Source organism: Epinephelus moara, chromosome 6 (assembly GCF_006386435.1).
Source record: "Epinephelus moara isolate mb chromosome 6, YSFRI_EMoa_1.0, whole genome shotgun sequence".
Classification (NCBI taxonomy): domain Eukaryota; kingdom Metazoa; phylum Chordata; class Actinopteri; order Perciformes; family Serranidae; genus Epinephelus; species Epinephelus moara.
This window is the reverse complement of record NC_065511.1, coordinates 22,188,671-22,206,049: the sequence shown is the minus strand read 5'-3', so window position 1 is coordinate 22,206,049 and position 17,379 is coordinate 22,188,671. Positions and strand designations below refer to the sequence as shown.

At 39.3% G+C, this 17,379-nt stretch overlaps 2 protein-coding genes across 6 annotated transcripts in view; one reads left to right on the top strand and one right to left on the bottom strand.

Annotated features, from left to right (window-relative positions):
- The window catches only part of fhod3b (formin homology 2 domain containing 3b), a 110,112-nt gene extending 104,906 nt beyond the window's left edge, over positions 1-5,206 (top strand). For all 3 annotated transcript variants that reach the window (XM_050047919.1, XM_050047918.1, XM_050047917.1), the window contains 2 exons: positions 1,905-2,066; positions 2,177-5,206. In XM_050047919.1, coding sequence (XP_049903876.1) covers positions 1,905-2,066; positions 2,177-2,259 — 245 coding nt within the window. In that variant the 3' untranslated portion in view covers positions 2,260-5,206. The remainder of the gene's footprint in view (positions 1-1,904; positions 2,067-2,176) is intronic.
- On the bottom strand, positions 4,883-16,483 carry rxrbb (retinoid x receptor, beta b). Of its 3 annotated transcripts, none has more exons than XM_050047926.1 (12): positions 16,302-16,483; positions 14,805-14,998; positions 14,005-14,158; positions 13,576-13,755; positions 13,104-13,157; positions 10,974-11,131; positions 10,642-10,771; positions 7,554-7,680; positions 7,046-7,087; positions 6,856-6,947; positions 6,662-6,767; positions 4,883-6,578 (listed from the first exon to the last, which is right to left on the bottom strand). In XM_050047926.1, the coding sequence occupies exons 2-12, from the start codon at positions 14,943-14,945 to the stop codon at positions 6,431-6,433; spliced, it is 1,332 nt and encodes a 443-aa protein (XP_049903883.1). In that variant the 5' UTR covers positions 14,946-14,998; positions 16,302-16,483; the 3' UTR covers positions 4,883-6,430. The 3 variants fall into 3 exon arrangements, with proteins under 3 accessions (XP_049903883.1, XP_049903884.1, XP_049903885.1); XM_050047927.1 differs by having other exon boundaries at positions 16,311-16,483; XM_050047928.1 differs by lacking the exon at positions 13,104-13,157 and having other exon boundaries at positions 16,302-16,482.
- Positions 16,484-17,379: the final 896 nt, after the last annotated feature.

Below are 17,379 nucleotides of genomic sequence, written 5' to 3'. Positions count from 1 at the left end.
ATAGTATGTTCAAAAAAGGTCATAGTATAGCATGTTAAAAAAAAAGTCATAGTATGGTTTGTCGACAAAAAGTCATAGTATAGTATGTTGAAAAAAAGTCAGTATAGTATGTTCAAAAAAAGTCATAGTATAGTTTGTTAAAGAAAAGTGATAATCTCGTATGTTGAAAAGTCATAGTATAGTGTGTTAAAAAAAAAGTCATAGTATAGTATGTCAAAAAAGTCAAAGCATAGTATGTTAAAAAAAGTCATAGTATAGTATGTTGAAAAAGTCATCGTACTGTATGTAAAAGTCTCAGTATAGTATGTTCAAAAAACGTCATAGTATAGTATGTTCAAAAAAGTCATAATATAGTATGTCGAAAAAAGTCATAGTATAGTATGTTGAAAAAAAGTCATAGTATAGTATGTTGAAAAAAGTCATAGTATAGTATGTTGAAAAAGTCATCATACTGTATGTAAAAGTCTCAGTATAGTATGTTCAAAAAACGTCAAAGTATAGTATGTTAAAAAAGTCATAGTATAGTATGTCGAAAAAAAGTCAGTATAGTATGTTAAAAAAGTCATAGTGTAGTATGTCGAAAAAAGTCACAGTATAGTATGTTAAAAAAGTGATAATCTCATATGTTGGAAAAAAGTCAAATTATAGTATGTTAAAAAAAGTCATAGTATAGCATGTAAAAGTCTCAGTATAGTATGTTCAAAAAACGTCATAGTATAGTATGTTCAAAAAAAGTCATAATATAGTATGTCGAAAAAAGTCATAGTATAGTATGTTCAAAAAAACGTCATAGTATCGTATGTTCAAAAAAGTCATAGTATAGTATGTCGAAAAAAGTCATAGTATAGTATGTAAAAGTCTCAGTATAGTATGTTCAAAAAACGTCAAAGTATAGTATGTTAAAAAAGTCATAGTATAGTATGTCGAAAAAAAGTCATAGTATAGTATGTTGAAAAAAGTCATAGTATAGTATGTTGAAAAAAGTCATAGTATAGTATGTTGGAAAAAAGTCATAGTATATAGTTTAGTATGTTGAAAAAATCATAGTATAGTATGTTAAAAAAAAGTCATAGTATAGCATGTTAAAAAAAAGTCATAGTATGGTTTGTCGACAAAAAGTCATAGTATAGTATGTTCAAAAAAAGTCAGTATAGTATGTTGAAAAAAAGTCAGTATAGTTTGTTAAAAAAAAAGTGATAATCTCGTATATTGAAAAGTCATAGTATAGCATGTAAAAGTCTCAGTATAGTATGTTCAAAAACGTCATAGTATAGTATGTTCAAAAAACGTCAAAGTATAGTATGTTAAAAAAAGTCATAGTATAGTATGTCAACAAAAAGTCAGTATAGTATGTTGAAAAAAAGTCATAGTATAGTATGTCAACAAAAAGTCATAGTATAGTATGTTGAAAAAAGTCATAGTATAGTATGTCAACAAAAAGTCATAGTATAGTATGTTGAAAAAAGTCATAGTATAGTATGTTAAAAAAGTCATCGTACTGCATGTAAAAGTCTCAGTATAGCATGTTCAAAAAACGTCAAAGTATAGTATGTTAAAAAAGTCATAGTATAGTATGTCGAAAAAGTCATCGTACTGTATGTAAAAGTCTCAGTATAGTATGTTCAAAAAACGTCATAGTAAAGTATGTTGAAAAAAAGTCATAGTATAGCATGTTGTAAAAAGTCATAGTGTAGTATGTCATTAAAAATTCTATAAAATGCCATATTATACTATGTTAAAAAACAATTCACAGCAGAGTATTTCATTAAATATTTTATTCAAATCTCACAGTGTAGTATGCCATAAAGAAGTTGCAACAAATGTCAATAGTTTTTCATAAAAGACATCATTGTGTAGTGTATATATCTTCTGTTTTCTTATCCATCCTGCCCTGACTGTTTCAGGGCGTGTTCCCCCATGGTGCTCTGCCAGTGACGATCCAGTGAACTGCACAGATGATACAGCTGATGAGATCATGGAGAGGATTGTTAGGTCAGCCACTCAGGGGCCCAGTCAGCGGACGCAACCTCGGGAGAGGAGACGATCCCGAGCCAACCGAAAATCATGTGAGTCATGTCAGCTATTGGCTAAGTGGCATAATTAATTTATCACACAGAGAAATGTAATCAGCTGCTGGTGCAAACATAATAATACACTCTTCTTCCTGTGTGCACAGTGAGGAGGACACTGAAGAACGGTCTGACAACAGAGGAGGCAAACGCTCTCGGCTTGTCCAGTGGTTCAGAGATGCAGGTGTGAGCTGGACATAAGGACACCTGGAAGCCCTTTCACTGCCCCTCCAACGCCTACACCCAACCTGGCAACCCACTCCATTCTGGCTTGGCACTAAAATCCCCTCCCCAGCTTTGATGAGTTGACCTCATCTTCATGCGTTTGGTTCACATAAGCTTGACACAAGTGCTTCCTGAAGAGTGGAGAAAAGGTTTTATTCATGGACTGATGGACTGATGGTCAGAGCGAGCAGAAACAGAGCGCTGCATTCAAACCACTAAGCTTCGCTATTGCTGGATAAACATCGACGACGTGCACTCACAAGGCTTAATCATGATCATCCTTCGAACGTGACATTGCATACAAACACCCACGCAATAGTGTGATTTTTTTAGGGCGGAGGGTATCAAAAGAGTTGGCAGTGCTTCAATCTCAGTGGCCTTGATTGAATCCAAAGGGCAAGAAGTGCGGTACAGACACTAAACTCCCCGCTGCTTGGGTTTAGTGTCAGCCCTGCAGCTTTGGTGACGAACTGAAAGACACTTCATCTGTTGAATAGATGGCTTTGTGCAGCGGGTTGTTCTGTTATATACTACTGTGGTAGTTTTGTGTTTCTTTTCATTTTGCTCAAGAAGGTGCTCAAATAAGGAACAATTGCACTGGATGTAAAAGTTGGGTATCAATGGAATGTGAAATCCTTGACACTGATGAACCACTGACATCTGAAAATATACTCAACAGTTTAACCAGCAAATCAACAGTAGCACAGTTTTTAATGTCTAATCAAAAAGTGGGCACGTTCAAGGCAGATGAGCATCTCACGCTTCATTAAATGTCTGTTAGTCGACTAGATGAGAAGGAATTTATCAGAGGAGCGGCTATTTTTAAAGTCGCTGACGTTAGGACTGGTGATACCACTAGTTTCAGACTAATGCTCATCAACATTTTTAGCTTCAACAAACGCCGACATCATGTGACCTCTTCTCACTGATGGATTGAACAGCAGGAGACAGTTTTAGGAAGGCAGGTGCAGTGTTACAGGTGAGCAGTCTTCACATAGCGATTTATTTTCTAGGAACTATGAGCTGCACATTTCAGAGTGCCTTTCAGAGACAGTTATTTATTACGACGTTTTCAGGGACATATACTCAAGAAAATGTTACTACAGATGTGCAGTCCACGAGGGTGCGAGAGGATAATACTGCAATGTGTATTGTTCACGAGCTGTGATTTATTTTTAACCAGTGTTTTTAAAAAAAACTTGTCCTGGCAATTTTTTTTTTTCATGTTATGTCTTGGATCAAATAGTATGTTATGAAGATAGCTTTAAAGTATTTATGACAACTTAGGGATTGGTCATGCACATTAGCTGTAACCTGTTGCCTTACTGTAGAATAACACATTGTTCCACTCTAGTCCAGATCTACGTTCAAATGTTCACGATAGACCAGGCCAAATTATTGTGTAGTTTCACTGGCGTCACTGGAGATCTCAGCTTGTGATTCACCCAACAAGCGGAGCTTCATTCTCACTATGAATGTGGACATCAGGTTACAAGACAATTAGTAAAATGGACGCACATGAAATCTCCATTATTTATCTGTATTGAAGTGAATAAGAAGGAGCCCGTGGTTTAGCTTCTCGTTTATGCAGGTCTTTATTTGAACTATCGATGAGCTCATTGTGCTATTAATCAACGTGGAACAGCCTTGGCTAAATTTATAACGTGCATCATTTCAGTTTATATCATGGCATGGAAAATCCATTAGCTGGTTTCACTGTGATGGAAACATAGCCATTGAGAGGAAAAAGAATCTAGCGCTACATCATGATGAAGCTACATAAAAACACACCAGCAGTACATGTTTTTTGTTTTGTTTAGAATGAACTGAAAACTATTCAGCACCTTAGACTCAATGTGTAGCATGCAGCTTATTAGAACTGAAATTTTTTGGGGGGGGGGGCTCATCGTGTTTCCCAGATTGTACTGATTTTTGTCGAGACAGAGTAGATGTGTAAAGTAATATGGGGGGAATGCTGTAAAATGATGTACATGTCATGACTGTCTTTATGGGTTTTTTTTTGCTCCATGTGTAGAATAGTGTATCATAGACTAAAAGCAGTATTATTCTAAATATAATTTAAGCAAACCAAGCCATGCATGGTTTAAAAAGGTGTCACTTCTGCTTGATAAAAAAAAGGAGGTTCACTTTGGTTCTCAGAGCTGTAGGTTTGTGTTATTAAACCTTTTCACTTCACGGACTGTTAACGTGAACAATCGTGGTCAAACGCGCAGTGATGAAATTCACCAGCTAGTCCTGTGGAATCCCTTAGAAGCCTTTTGATTTCATTGCACTCGACGTTTTCTTCTTTTAACATTAGCTCCAACACACACACACACACACACACACACACACACATTGCTGCCTGTGCCATAACATCACTGTGGAACTTGGACACAAGTGCTATACAACCAAGGCTTCGATTGCGTCTGTGCCCACAGCAAAAACTATGTAACAAGTTCAATAAAAAGGCTCATTAAAACATCTTTCGCCTATTTTTTTTTCTTCTTACTGTATCTTGCAAATGTGCTCTTTTAGAAAACTAAGTTTCCCATCTAACACTTTCAGGACAGAAACGGCAAACAAGAAAAACTTAAGCCTCTTTATTTTCAGTCCACACAACCCATGCTTCAAGTCACTTTTATTCAAGAGCATACAGAGGTCGATGACAAGCTTCACCAATATAGCTCATCTGGGGTTTACACATGGCCGTCATACAGACCTCATTTGGTCTTGTTTAAAATTCCTATACGTCCACAGGTGTTATGGATCTAAATGTGATTATGGTTTGCTTTTTATAAATTGCAGAGACATAATGATGAACAAGACAGCTACCTACAAAAAAGGGGGGAAAAGGTTGGAAAATACAATTGAGCATCAAAAAGAAAAAAAAAAAGCACAAAAAATAAAAATCAGCTCAAACAGTCTCAGCAAATCCAGTGCAACCCAAGACATGTTCTGCTTTATACTAGCTGAAAACTAAAAACAAAAAACAAGGGCACATATTAAGAGTTATATAATTTGTATATCCTGATCATAATTCAAATTTATCAATGTACATTTTTCCCTGAACAATTACTTTTGCACAGTACCTCTGAATTGTATAGATAAATTACAAAATGGAGTATTCCCTTTCCACCAGACATGATTTACTTTGTAAAACCCCTGAATGACTGACAGGCAGAAAGCTCTTATGCTGTTTACATTTTATATTGCTACATTTTTTTTTTAAACAAAGATTAACAAAGGGATTTTTCAGTTTTGCATATTTTCTTAGGTTTGTGGTTTTGGTGTGCATCTGCACCGATAAAGTCAAATTATTACTGAAATAGCACCAAAATACAAACACCTGACGGGCGTTCATTCAAAGTGTGTTTTAGAAATAGTACATAGCAAGTGTGCAGTGCAGTTTAATCGTTAACCACAAAGTGATTAGATTTATAAAATGGCAAAGAAGTAAACAACACTAACTGTATATTACCAGACACATAAAGCTGATCCTCAATCAACGCGGACAAGTCGGACCTGACAGCTGCAACCACTGACTCGTCTTCTATCGCAGGGTCACTGTTAGGATTCAATCGTCTGCAATGAATACAAGTAAACTCAGAGCTGTTGTTGGACACAGTTCCCGGCGACTGTTTGGTACGATTATATTCTTTTAGAGCTGGCTTAATTTAGAAACTAGAAAAAGGAGACTACGTCCTTGATGCATACACATGATTCAGGTTGCCTTCCTTTAAAAAATAGATTTTGGGGATCAGCTCAGTTGGAGAAACAACCGAAGCTTGACGTGTGAGGTGTTTAAAAAGCTTATATAAAAATGTATACCCAAATTATAGCTCCTGTGAGGGAAATATGTAAATGTTTACATTTTTAAAAATACTTTTTTTTATTTTTTTTTTTAAACCATAGTTACTCATGAAGTTAATTCAACACATAGCACCAGCTTGTAGATCATGCCAAGCCTTGGGTTTGGTCTAAAGAGCAAATCTGTGCTGCACTAAAATAAGTGTAACCCAGACAGCAGTGAGACAAATTGACAAATCTTCAAAGAACTTAAAGTGCCACTCCAGTCCCACTCCAGCTTCCCAGACTTCAGCTATCTAAACCTAACCACAGTACGCGTTTCCTATCTAAGACAACTGATGGGGAGCTTCAAGCATTTCCATGAGGAAAGTGTCAATAGGTGTGTCACCGATCAGCTTGAAGAAGAAGAGATGCTCCAAGCACTTCAAGCCAATGGATCGCAGTGCTGGCAGCCGAAGGAGGAGCTTAGCAAACCTGCACGGAGCAAACAAGAGATTGTCAGTTTGATAATACTTAATACTTTAAAACAAAAGCTCGTGACAGCCGAGGACATTTACCTTCCCTGCTGCTCTGGGTATTTCTGTTTGCAGTAGGCCTCCAATGATGCATAGACCTTTTCTCTAAGGAGCTCCACCTCACTAGTGTTGGAGAGCCCCTTAGCATCTGCAAGAAAATAAACAAGACACATAAAGATTCATCCTTTTTTTTTTATAAAATGTTAGCTTTCTTATTATCAGCACTGCCCAGGCACCTGGGTTGAAGAGGACGATGGCTCGGAGGCAGCCCAGCTCTGTTTTGTCCATTTGCATATCTCTCATTTTGTTGACGAGCTCCGTAAGGACCCTAAATTATGACAGATGTTGCAATGATTTTTGAGTAAAAATTGCACTAACTTTGATGACTCAAAGACACTCAGAAATATCACAAAAGTGTAAAATTACCTGTCAAATATGGCGCCGACCTCTGCACTCTGCACACTCTCCCTGTGTTAAACAAAACCAGTTACTATACAGACGTATGAGAAACACAGATAAAGGTATTACTATCAGCTGCAATTTGTATGTGAGTATGTTATATCTTAAGGCTGCTGTGAAACTGCACCTAATTACAGCAACAAATAAGTTCATCTCTGCTGTGATGGTACAATGGACAACCAAGACAGGACGGCAGAAGAGATACCCACGGACCAATACAGCTGGGAAAAGGCTCACTGTCATCATCATGCCAGTCAAGGACTGAAACATTTGCTGCTGTTTTTAATCACTTTTTAGTATTTTTTGCACTTTGAGCACCTTCTTTTTGTGATGTTCTGAATTAACTGTTGTTTTTTTTTTTTTGCACTGATCTCAGCCTGTGAACCTCCAGCCCAGTTGTGTTGGTGTGCAGGTATTTCCTCTGCCGTCCTTTCTTATTTGAGTCTGTTGGCAGTGTTTTGTCTTATCCGTGTACCTGTCAAAGATGGCACCAACTCCTGCACTGTGTGCACTGTCACGCTGCAGCTCGGAGGCCAGGAGGACGCCTTCCTTCAAAGCGATGGAGCGATGGGAGAACGAGGCGATGAGGAGCTCATTCCACCCTGACAAAGGAAATACAATTTAACACAGTTAAGTAATGATACCAGTGAAAAAAACTTCAGTAGTTCTTAAAGTGACATTACACCCAAAATGAAGAGTTTCACAGAGGGGACTCTCCTCGAGTCAGGATGCGTACCCACTGTGGTAAACACTTGCCAACTATCTATCTGTTCCCTGTGAGATTCACTTCCACAGGGTCCTGACCCAGAGCACCATGGAAACACACTTACAAACTATAGTTACTACTGACAGCAAACCCCTTTGGGTCATCACCAAACACATAACAAGGACCTGACAACAGTAACGACAACACAATGTCTCTACACCAGGTGACTCCGCCCACGTTTCCCAACCTGTATGAGGCTACAGTTACCAAACACTTCTGTACTCCTCCCACTACAGCTGCGTATGTGCTTGTGGTCAATTTGGTTTTAAAATAAAACTGGAAAACCTTGATAAAAAAATTCCTGACTGCCATCTTCACATACAATTACTGAGCATTCATTTGCAATATATTCTTCTAGTCAATCTATTCATGCACAAACACATTCATTCATGCTATCAACAATATTGCCATAATTTAGGGGTTTCACAAAAATTGCTTTGCAGTTTCTTTCTATCCTAGATTTAATGTAAAGAGCAGAAACAACTCAACTTCACAGGCTTCAGCTTCTAACAGCATCACTGAGCTTTACACTGAACACATGACAGCTATTTAAACAAGTGTCCTTGTTACTCTGTCAGAACTGTACTTTGTAATACAACATTCAGAATCTGCTTCTGATAAACATGCAAAGACAGAATGTGGGTTAGGGATGGGTATATTGTTAAGATTTAACAGTACTACTTCTCTTACCAATACTGCTTATTGATAAGGTACTTTTATTGGTTGATTTAGTGTTAAGTGCTTAGCTCTCTCCACCACTGTCATGAAGAGCAGGGTGTGTGAGTGTGCTTGTGTGAGAGAGAGAAGGGCAGAGAGAGCTGGTCCCCACCTCTTTCACATGTGACAGGACCCCAAAGAGAGATCTCTGTTCTGGATTGGGACTTGCAAATATGCATCATAGACAAATGTTTTTATCTTATTGCAAATTACAAACAAAGTTAATGAGATAAAAGGTGCAAGATAACTTTTATGTAGTAAAAATAAACAGGACATTTACTTCCTTAAATTCCTCCAGTACTGAGAGGGAAACCGGTTACGCCTGAGAATATCAATACTGCGGTTTTTAATAATTTAGCCCAGGGGCCTGTTTAATAGACGCTTTTACTGTTAGTAAACAGTATGACGTTTTTTGGTGGGCGGGGGTTAGCTGGAGGCAAAACAATTCTCCACAGACATTAGCTAATGCTAGCTAGTGAGTTCTGTTGGCTTGTCTTAAGACAATGGAGGAAGATGATGTGAGTGGTGCATTCAGAAATATTAATTTGGAGTGCCCTGGCCCATTTGTAATCAGAGCGCTGTCTGAAGGTACCGTTCAGTTATACAGAGCACCACACTCCCAAAGTGGCAGAGCACACTCTAGGTGCTAGGAGAGACGGAGCAGCAGAGCGCCGAGTGGAGTGAATGTGTGATTAACTTTACGGCTCATTAATTCATATAGAAATAAAGCTCCATTTCTTCGACCAACAGGGCTACTCATTTTAGTGTAGAGCGTCAGACTGAATATTTGAACTCATCATGTCAGGTCACCAACGGGACCAGACTGGCCGACCCATATGCTCTCACTCAGTGGATCGATGATGAAGGTGGTCAGCTCTGTGGTTGATTACTATGGCAATCTTACATAGGAGGAAGTCACTTGAACAGTTTCCTCCAGTTTGTTTTGCTATCAAAGCTAAAGTTAGCTAATGTGCTATAAAGTTAGCGTGACAGAAAAATCCAGTAATCCTCTTAATACCTCCCCAGTTTCTGATGAGGTGGACATGATAACCCTTAATACACATAATGTTATTCATCCCTACAACAGTAAATACCCTTTCCCTAACCTGATATAAAGTGTGCGCTGCACATGTGAGCATTTTTGATGATTGTTTCCATCCAGTCCTGTCGTCTTATCGCATTTAACTATAGTTGTCTTTGTTTTTGTTGACAGACGGTGGTTGGTATTGTGATAAAATTTAAGTTTTGAGTTATGACCCCTTCTATTTTGGCTCACAATAACACAAAAAGACGACATTTTAAAGACTCCTGTGTAACCTACAGCCTTCTGGTGGCGAGTCGTGTTTTGCCTCCAGCTACTAACATGACGTCGTTGTGACTAGGGATGGGCAAACGATCAAAATTCATTATTCGATCATCAAAAAAATTAACAATCAATTATTGATTAATTGATAAGCGAGTATTTCAAAAGAGAGAAAACAAAAGAGTGCAGTGCAGACTGTCGCCGCAAGAGAGCGCAGCTGCCCCAGTTTTGAGCTTCAACCCCCCAGGCCAAAGAGGAAGAATGGCGCATGCGCAGTTCACCCCTGGTTGTTAAGAACCGTTGCCAGCAAGAGTTACAGGCTTCAGTTTTCAGCAAAACCTCCGTCTTTCAATGGCGTAGTGTATTCAGAGGCCTCAAGGGAAGCCGCCGAGGCTTTGGAGAGCGATGAGAGCCTCCGTCTGTTAATGATTTTTCTGCCTGGCATAGGGCCGGCGGGGGTCTCGCAGGCCCGTCGAGCCGCCGTGCTCGCCGAGCAGAAGGGTCTCGTTGGCATGGTGACTCGCCGGGCGGGGGGTCTCGTTGGCACGGCGGCTCACCGGACCTATGCCAGGCATTGTAGGGGAAACACTGCGACTATCGATCAAAATTATTTGTGATCGATCAAAAGCCTTAACAATCAATCATCGCTAATCGAAAATTGATGCCCATCCCTAGTTGTGACGTTGGCTCTAAAGGGTCTATACTGGGTTGCCCATCCCCAGTGTGGATCTCCATGTTTCATACAGATGTTTCATGACTGTGGGTGCTCGATCGTACCTGCACGCAGGAGGATGACCTGGTCATCAAGGGGCAGTTCAGAGAAATGAGGGATTCTCTTCGCCCACTCAACCAGGGCAAACAGCTGTTTGTCTGCAGTCTGACAGATGTTGGTAACTGCATCATGGGGCTGAAACCAAACAATACATCACGTTTTCTTAGTCATACCACAAAAACCAAATACTTCCAGCAATTACAGTAAGTCTGTATACATGGGCATGTTTTTAATAAGGCTGTTCTAAAAACATGAGGCCCAAAGCCAACACGGGTTTACGAAAAAATAGATGACTGAGCAAGTGATATATCTTAATGGCCGTGTTGTAACCACTCACAGAGTTGCCTGCAGAACCATCAGAGTGAAGCTCAGTCTTCTGCTCCACAGCCGTCTCTGCCTCTAAAATCTTCTCCACGGGCATCTCCTCATTCACCCCGACGCTGAACTCCAGCTCTCCTTCACGCTCGCGGTTCCTCTGGCGCTCCTCCTGGACCGCTGTGTCAGACAGAGGACAAGGACACAGTAGTGGAGATGGGGGGAGAAAAGAAATGAGATGATGAATACTGAAGAATGAAAAATGTAAGCTGATGAATCTGACCAATGACTTTATGGGTTAGAGTGATATTATGCAAAATGCTCTGCCTCTCTGCAGGGTTTTTGCTACATTGAGAAAGTCCTGCTCAAATCAAAAACTGTCTTGCCAAAACTGTAATCATGACAGCAGTAATTAATTTGAAAAGTGTTGCTTTCAGTGGATTATTGTCAATTATGACAGAAGTCTGGGGCTGGAAATCTTTACAGCACATTCCTCAAGGTTTGATTTGATTCAAGGATGAAAGAAGAGATTATAAATGTTTCTCAATGCATCTTTCAATATATTAATTTTCTCATCTCTATATATTTTCTACTGTATAGTAACATAAATATCCATCATGACAAAAGCCAGATGAATCTACTTCCATTGTAAACAGAAGTACAGTAACTGGCAGGTTGAAGTTACATGCATGAGTTTGTTATGAACATGCCTCCCAGTTAGTTTACATGCATTAGCTTAATGTTTCACAATCAAATACTAAGTCGTTACAGACAAAATCACAATGCACCTGAGAATCTATTGCTTTTCCCACCCCAACTGAAATGGCAGCATTAATCCAGAGTGGTGCAGTACAGAGCACGAAGCACCATGAGGACAACTGAGACGAGCATGTGAAGTTTGTTAAATCTTAATAGCAGTAAACAAAAACAGGGAGAGAGAGAGAGAGAGTCTTTGCTGTCTACACATCAACCAAAAAGGAGTGATCTCAGTGAGGTGGCAGAACAAAAACTGTTGTCTGATCCAAAATATTCTAAGTTCCCTCAATGAAATTGGGAGGGGAGAAACACAACAGAGCTGTCAGAGTCTTTTTGAAAATACTGGCACTCTAACATATAATCTTCCCATCTCACTGGCAGATCAGACACTGTTAAACTGACAGTGTAGGGCTGCCCCCTGAAAGCTGGAGGTTCAAATTATCAGTTGGAGACCCCTCAGTCGACTGAGATTGCCTGAAGCTGTCTTTTTTCTTTTTCTTATTTTGCCCATCAGTCTGCAGTTCAGGCTACTTCTGGGGATGTTTTGGTCCCCAGATTTGCTGCAGAATAAGCGCTCTTCACTTTCACGCTGCTGCAGACATGGAGGCAGCTGCCTGAAGGAGAAGAGGCTTTGCACAGCAAGGCTCCAAAATAACATTATCTTCTGCCTTCTGCTTAGAAGTGGTGAATTTACAGCTCACAGCAACTTAATACGATACAGACTCTGGCTTTTGTTTGTTATCTAGTGGCAGCAAAAAAAAAATTTTTTGGACAGTTCTGATCCACTGTTAGCGCAGGTTGCTTGTTTACTGTATTACGTGACATCAATGTTAAACTGAACATCCCACTGAACCCAGTTCAAACTCTCAAACTCTTTATGGAAAAACAGGAACGAATAGTCTAATATTGATCAGCCAAATCTGATTCAACTGACATAATTTGGAGCCAGGTACAGCCCTATGAAATGGTGATTTAACTGGTGGCAAAGCAGAGCGTAGACACTTTATGGGCCTAAATATGGAGCCAATATTTGAGCTGCACAGACCTAGTATGAAGGCAGCAGCTCTCCTAATACATGTATCATATACTTAATACATTTAAGATACTTAAAACTGTCCTTGTGGCCTATGAACGGCAGCCTGAACTAGAATAATCGTTACATATTTTGCTGCCTCAACACCACTTCACTACCTCAGATTTTAAATACAGTCACATACATTTAATAAAGAACTGTAACTGTCTGACTGCTTACTTTACAAAGCAGTCCATCCTCGCTCTCCATCATTTCTGGGTTTTACCCATAAATCCCCCAGTTAACAATTTTGCATGTCTAACACAACAGGCTAATTCTCTAAGTAGCATAAAAATACAGTATCTTTAAAATTTCAATGCATACTCATCCATCCCTCATCTTTTCCATCTTCTTTTATCCACTTTACATGTTTGATCACTATTGAAAGATGGAGAAAGGGTAGAATAGGAGAAAATGAAGAGAAGAGATGGAGAGGGGTTAGTTATATAAACCAGCCCCAATACACTCGTCTCTACTCTTTATCTTGTCTAATCTGACTAATCTAGCATCCACCCTCACCTACTCCAGAAATAGTACTAATCCAATATTACTTAATCAATTTAAATGGGCTTCCTTTAGTATAATTAGTTATTCTAGGAAATCAAATTGACTGCCAATGTTTAAATCATTCTGAAAATGTATATTTAACTCTCTGCTGCAAGAAACTCCAATGTTTGTCACTTTTGTATTGCTGCAATTGAGACAACTCGCACAAAATGTGTTCCTAAACCTTTAACAGCCAAACAGGCTCTCAAAATGAACTTGTACCTCTAATGCTACCCTGTTCCTTGCATACCTTCCCTCTTCATGCCCATGGCCAGGCACTTCTGGTAGCGGCAGTACTGGCAGCGATTGCGCTGGCGTTTGTCGACCAGGCACTCTTTGTTATCCCTGCAGGTATAGCTAAGGTCTTTGCGCACAGTTCGTTTGAAGAAACCTTTGCAACCCTCACAGCTGTACACTCCATAATGCTTGCCTGTAAATTACACACATAAAAAGGAAAAAAGTCAAGTTAGAGGCTGATGAGAAAAATCAAAGTGAAGGCAACAGTCTGGCACACATTTTTGACTTTTACTAGCAACATGTCCATTTTGTTTAAATGTTGAGGAAACACAGGCAAAAACATCTGAGAGCAGGGGATTATCTACACTTAAATGAAATAAAACAGTCTCCAGCTGATGTTTCACTTCTGCTAATCCCGCTCTTGGTGCACTCACTCACTCACCAGAAGAGCGGTCTCCACAGATGACACACATGCGTTTCTGAGACAACATTATTCCAGGGCTATGAGGTGGCATGGGCCTCAGGCCAAATGGAGGCTTGATGTCTTCTGAGCTGCTGATTGAGTGCATCCCTGATATGGGTGCTGAAGAAGAGATCTGGATACAAGGAGCAGCAAAAATATAATAACAAGCAACATATTGTGATAGCTAATTAAATGACAACTGTTATTTACTTTTATTCCATTGATGCGTATGTAGTAGTTATACATCACCATTACAGTGTCAGAACAGTGACGACATATATTCTATTTTTATTTTTATATCTAAAGTACTAGTGTTACACACTGTAGCATAATGCACATCCAATTTCTTTTTAAATGTACATTTTCAATTTCATTTTAATTTACATATTTTTTTTCATGTTACTACTTTATATGTACATACTTCTATTTCATTCACTATGACTTACTTCTTGTAATTCTTTATTCTTTACATCAGAGCAACTGTAACGAATCACAATTTCCCCCCCGGGAATCAATTAAGTATTTCTGATTCTGATTCTTTGGTTATTTTAGCATTATCAATGCACTTTCTCCTCTTCTGACAATTCACTACACTGTATATAGTGTAAAGGCATTCATTGCAGTGTACCCCCCCCCCCCCCAAAAAAAAAACAAAACATGTGTAGCCTCTGCCCCATGTAAACAAACACCAGTAGCCTACAGCAATTGAATCCCTTAAATACAAAACAGAAGTGCATTACCAACATCAATTCACACACTTTCTGATGGCATTCAGTTACCTGACTGTTGCTGATGGGTCCAAATCCCAAAGAGGGTGAGACCACTGGGGAGTTGAGTGAGGGGCTGATAACTGAGAAAGGAGATCCCAAGACGTTGGTGGGGCTGTTGGAGGCTGAACTGTTGGGCTGCTGTGAGGACATGGCGAGTAAGCTACCCAGTGGAGAAGATGAGGTCCCGTCTGAAGGATATCAATCTGAGGGTGACACAAAAGGACGTAATTAGCTTTTTGAACAAGCTGGAAAAAAGTCTTTCCAGTAGAGCTCAAATATGTACATGATTAGTCAATCAGCAGAATTTTACTATGAGCCATTTTGACAATTTATTAATAATTTCTACCATATATCAAGCTGCCTGCCAGCCTCTGGCTCCAAGGATTTGCTGTTTTTACTCTATTTTAAATAATTAGCAAGTGAACATATTTGAGTGTTGGACTGTGGGTCAGACGAAACAAGACATTTGAACACAGCCTGGACTTTATTAGATGTCATTTTTCACTGTTTCTGAACATTTACAGACAACTGTCTCCTTAAGACAACTATCGTTAGTGTTTAGTTGTGGCCATAGTCTGAGGACACACTGCAGTTAACTACCACATTTCCCAACAAGAAATGTTAGTCAATCTCTCTGTCACACAAAAACTCCAAATTAAACCTCATATGCATTAACTGTCACACAGAAAGAGTGATGTGTTGGACGGACTGTGATTAAAACCACGTTGTTTATGTGCTAATCGGACGCCCCAAATACAAATTGTTTTACAAGATTCGCCCTGATTAACTTAATCAAATTAAAAGAAAAAACACTGAGATTTAGCAACGTTTTGTGCATAGTTGGAGAATCGTTGTTTAACCTGCACAACACATAAAGTACATTAAGATCTGCTTACATTAGTCAGTGTTGTTAACGCTAGCTGGCCGCTGTTGGCATCGTATTAATGTTACACGTTTGCTAAATGCTGCTAACGATACGCAGTAACGTTGACATTTACGTTAATCCGAGAACCGTATTAAGTGAATGTAAATCTCTAACCTCAAACAGAAGTGCCAGTGCCTATGAGTATTTTTAATAAGTAAATATAAATACAGTGCATTAATCACATAAATAATGTCCTACGTTTGCTTTTACCATTAGTTAGCTAGCTAACTAGCTAGCTGCAAATCCATAAACGCTCGAAAGCCCCTTGAGAAAGCTAACGTTAGCTTTGGTTCCCATGTCTGGCTAATAGTACACTCTGTAACATTTCGTAAAACTAGACTAAAAACATACCCCGCTACTCATCCAGACGTGTAGCGCTTAGTAACTCGACGCTCATCAAACCACTTGAATAAATCGGCACAAATAGCGCAATGTTTTCTAGCTAGTTTCGGTTAGCTTGTTAGCTGCGATTACGGCTAACCTAGCTAATGTGGCTAACATTAGCTCGCTGCACGGTTCGGTCTGGAGAAGCGGTTGCTGACAAAATAGCTCGTGGTCGTTTGAAGGTTGGAAATACTTACCAGACACACCTTCGACGCATTGTTGAAAACAGCCTTACTGTACTTGTGGTAATGAGACCAGCGCCAGACAACAGGCCGACACTCAGATCCAGTTTACTTCTACTTGACGCGGCTGCTGTTGTTGTTTACAGGCCATGGTGGCTCAGTGCCAGTATCCCTAGAGCCAAAATGTCTCATGGGACCACCCATAACAGCGCTGTCATATGACACTCCTGCAGTACATGTTCCGCTTCACTTATTATTTCATCATTCTGATTTTTGCTCATTTTAATTGTGTTTCATATGTTTATTTATTTTGCTCGAACAAATGCATTAAAATCATGATAGATTACATTTACTGTTTGTTTTTCCTTTTGCACCATATATTGTCCTGAAATGGAGTAAACGACCTTCCAAAAAACAAACAAAAGGGTACAAGACTGATGTATTCAGGGCGAAGTAATGGAAAATGACACATTGCATATTTGCATATAACTGGCACAAGATCCCTACTTGAACAAATAAAGGGAAAAGACAGTTATTCTGGTCATGATGAGGTCCTGATATACAAACACTGAAGTATGAGATGGTAAATTTCAGTACATTCAGTACAGTCATGCTGTGTTTTTTGGGTAGCCTAATTCTGGCACAGCAGATCTAATCTGAGCCAACTCTTGGACAGCCACACCTACAAGAAGTGCTGGAATGCTTTTGCCTATGACAGGAGGGGAACACTGTTGCACAACTTTTTAATGCTCCAGTGATGTTGTTGGGTATCATTTTTCACCATCTGAAATATTTAACACAGTGTTCTGTTTTTGTAATGCTTTGAGGTCGTCTTCAGACTTCCTTGCTGTCAAGTGAACAATGAGTTGTACTTTCCAAACAGTTAATCAGTCTCAACACGTTTTTAACACTTGAGTACAGAAGTGACTGCAGTTTCTGTCAAGCAACATCTACTTTTTTTTTCACACGATTAAACTGTTTTAAATGTTCATGTTGTCACCAAACTTTCTAAGAAAAAAACCTCATGGGAAACTAGACAGCCTTGTCACAAGAGCTGCCCTCATGTAAGATGCAGAACCCCCAGACAGTAACA

Coding starts and splice junctions, on each gene's coding strand:
- rxrbb (XM_050047926.1), bottom strand. CDS start 14,945: ATGTCCTCACAGCAGCCCAACAGTTCAGCCTCCAACAGCCCCACCAAC. Junction 14,159..14,804: donor GACCCATCAGCAACAGTCAG/GTAACTGAATGC, acceptor CCTTGTATCCAG/ATCTCTTCTTCAGCACCCAT. Junction 13,158..13,575: donor CATGGGCATGAAGAGGGAAG/GTATGCAAGGAA, acceptor ATCTTTCAATAG/TGATCAAACATGTAAAGTGG.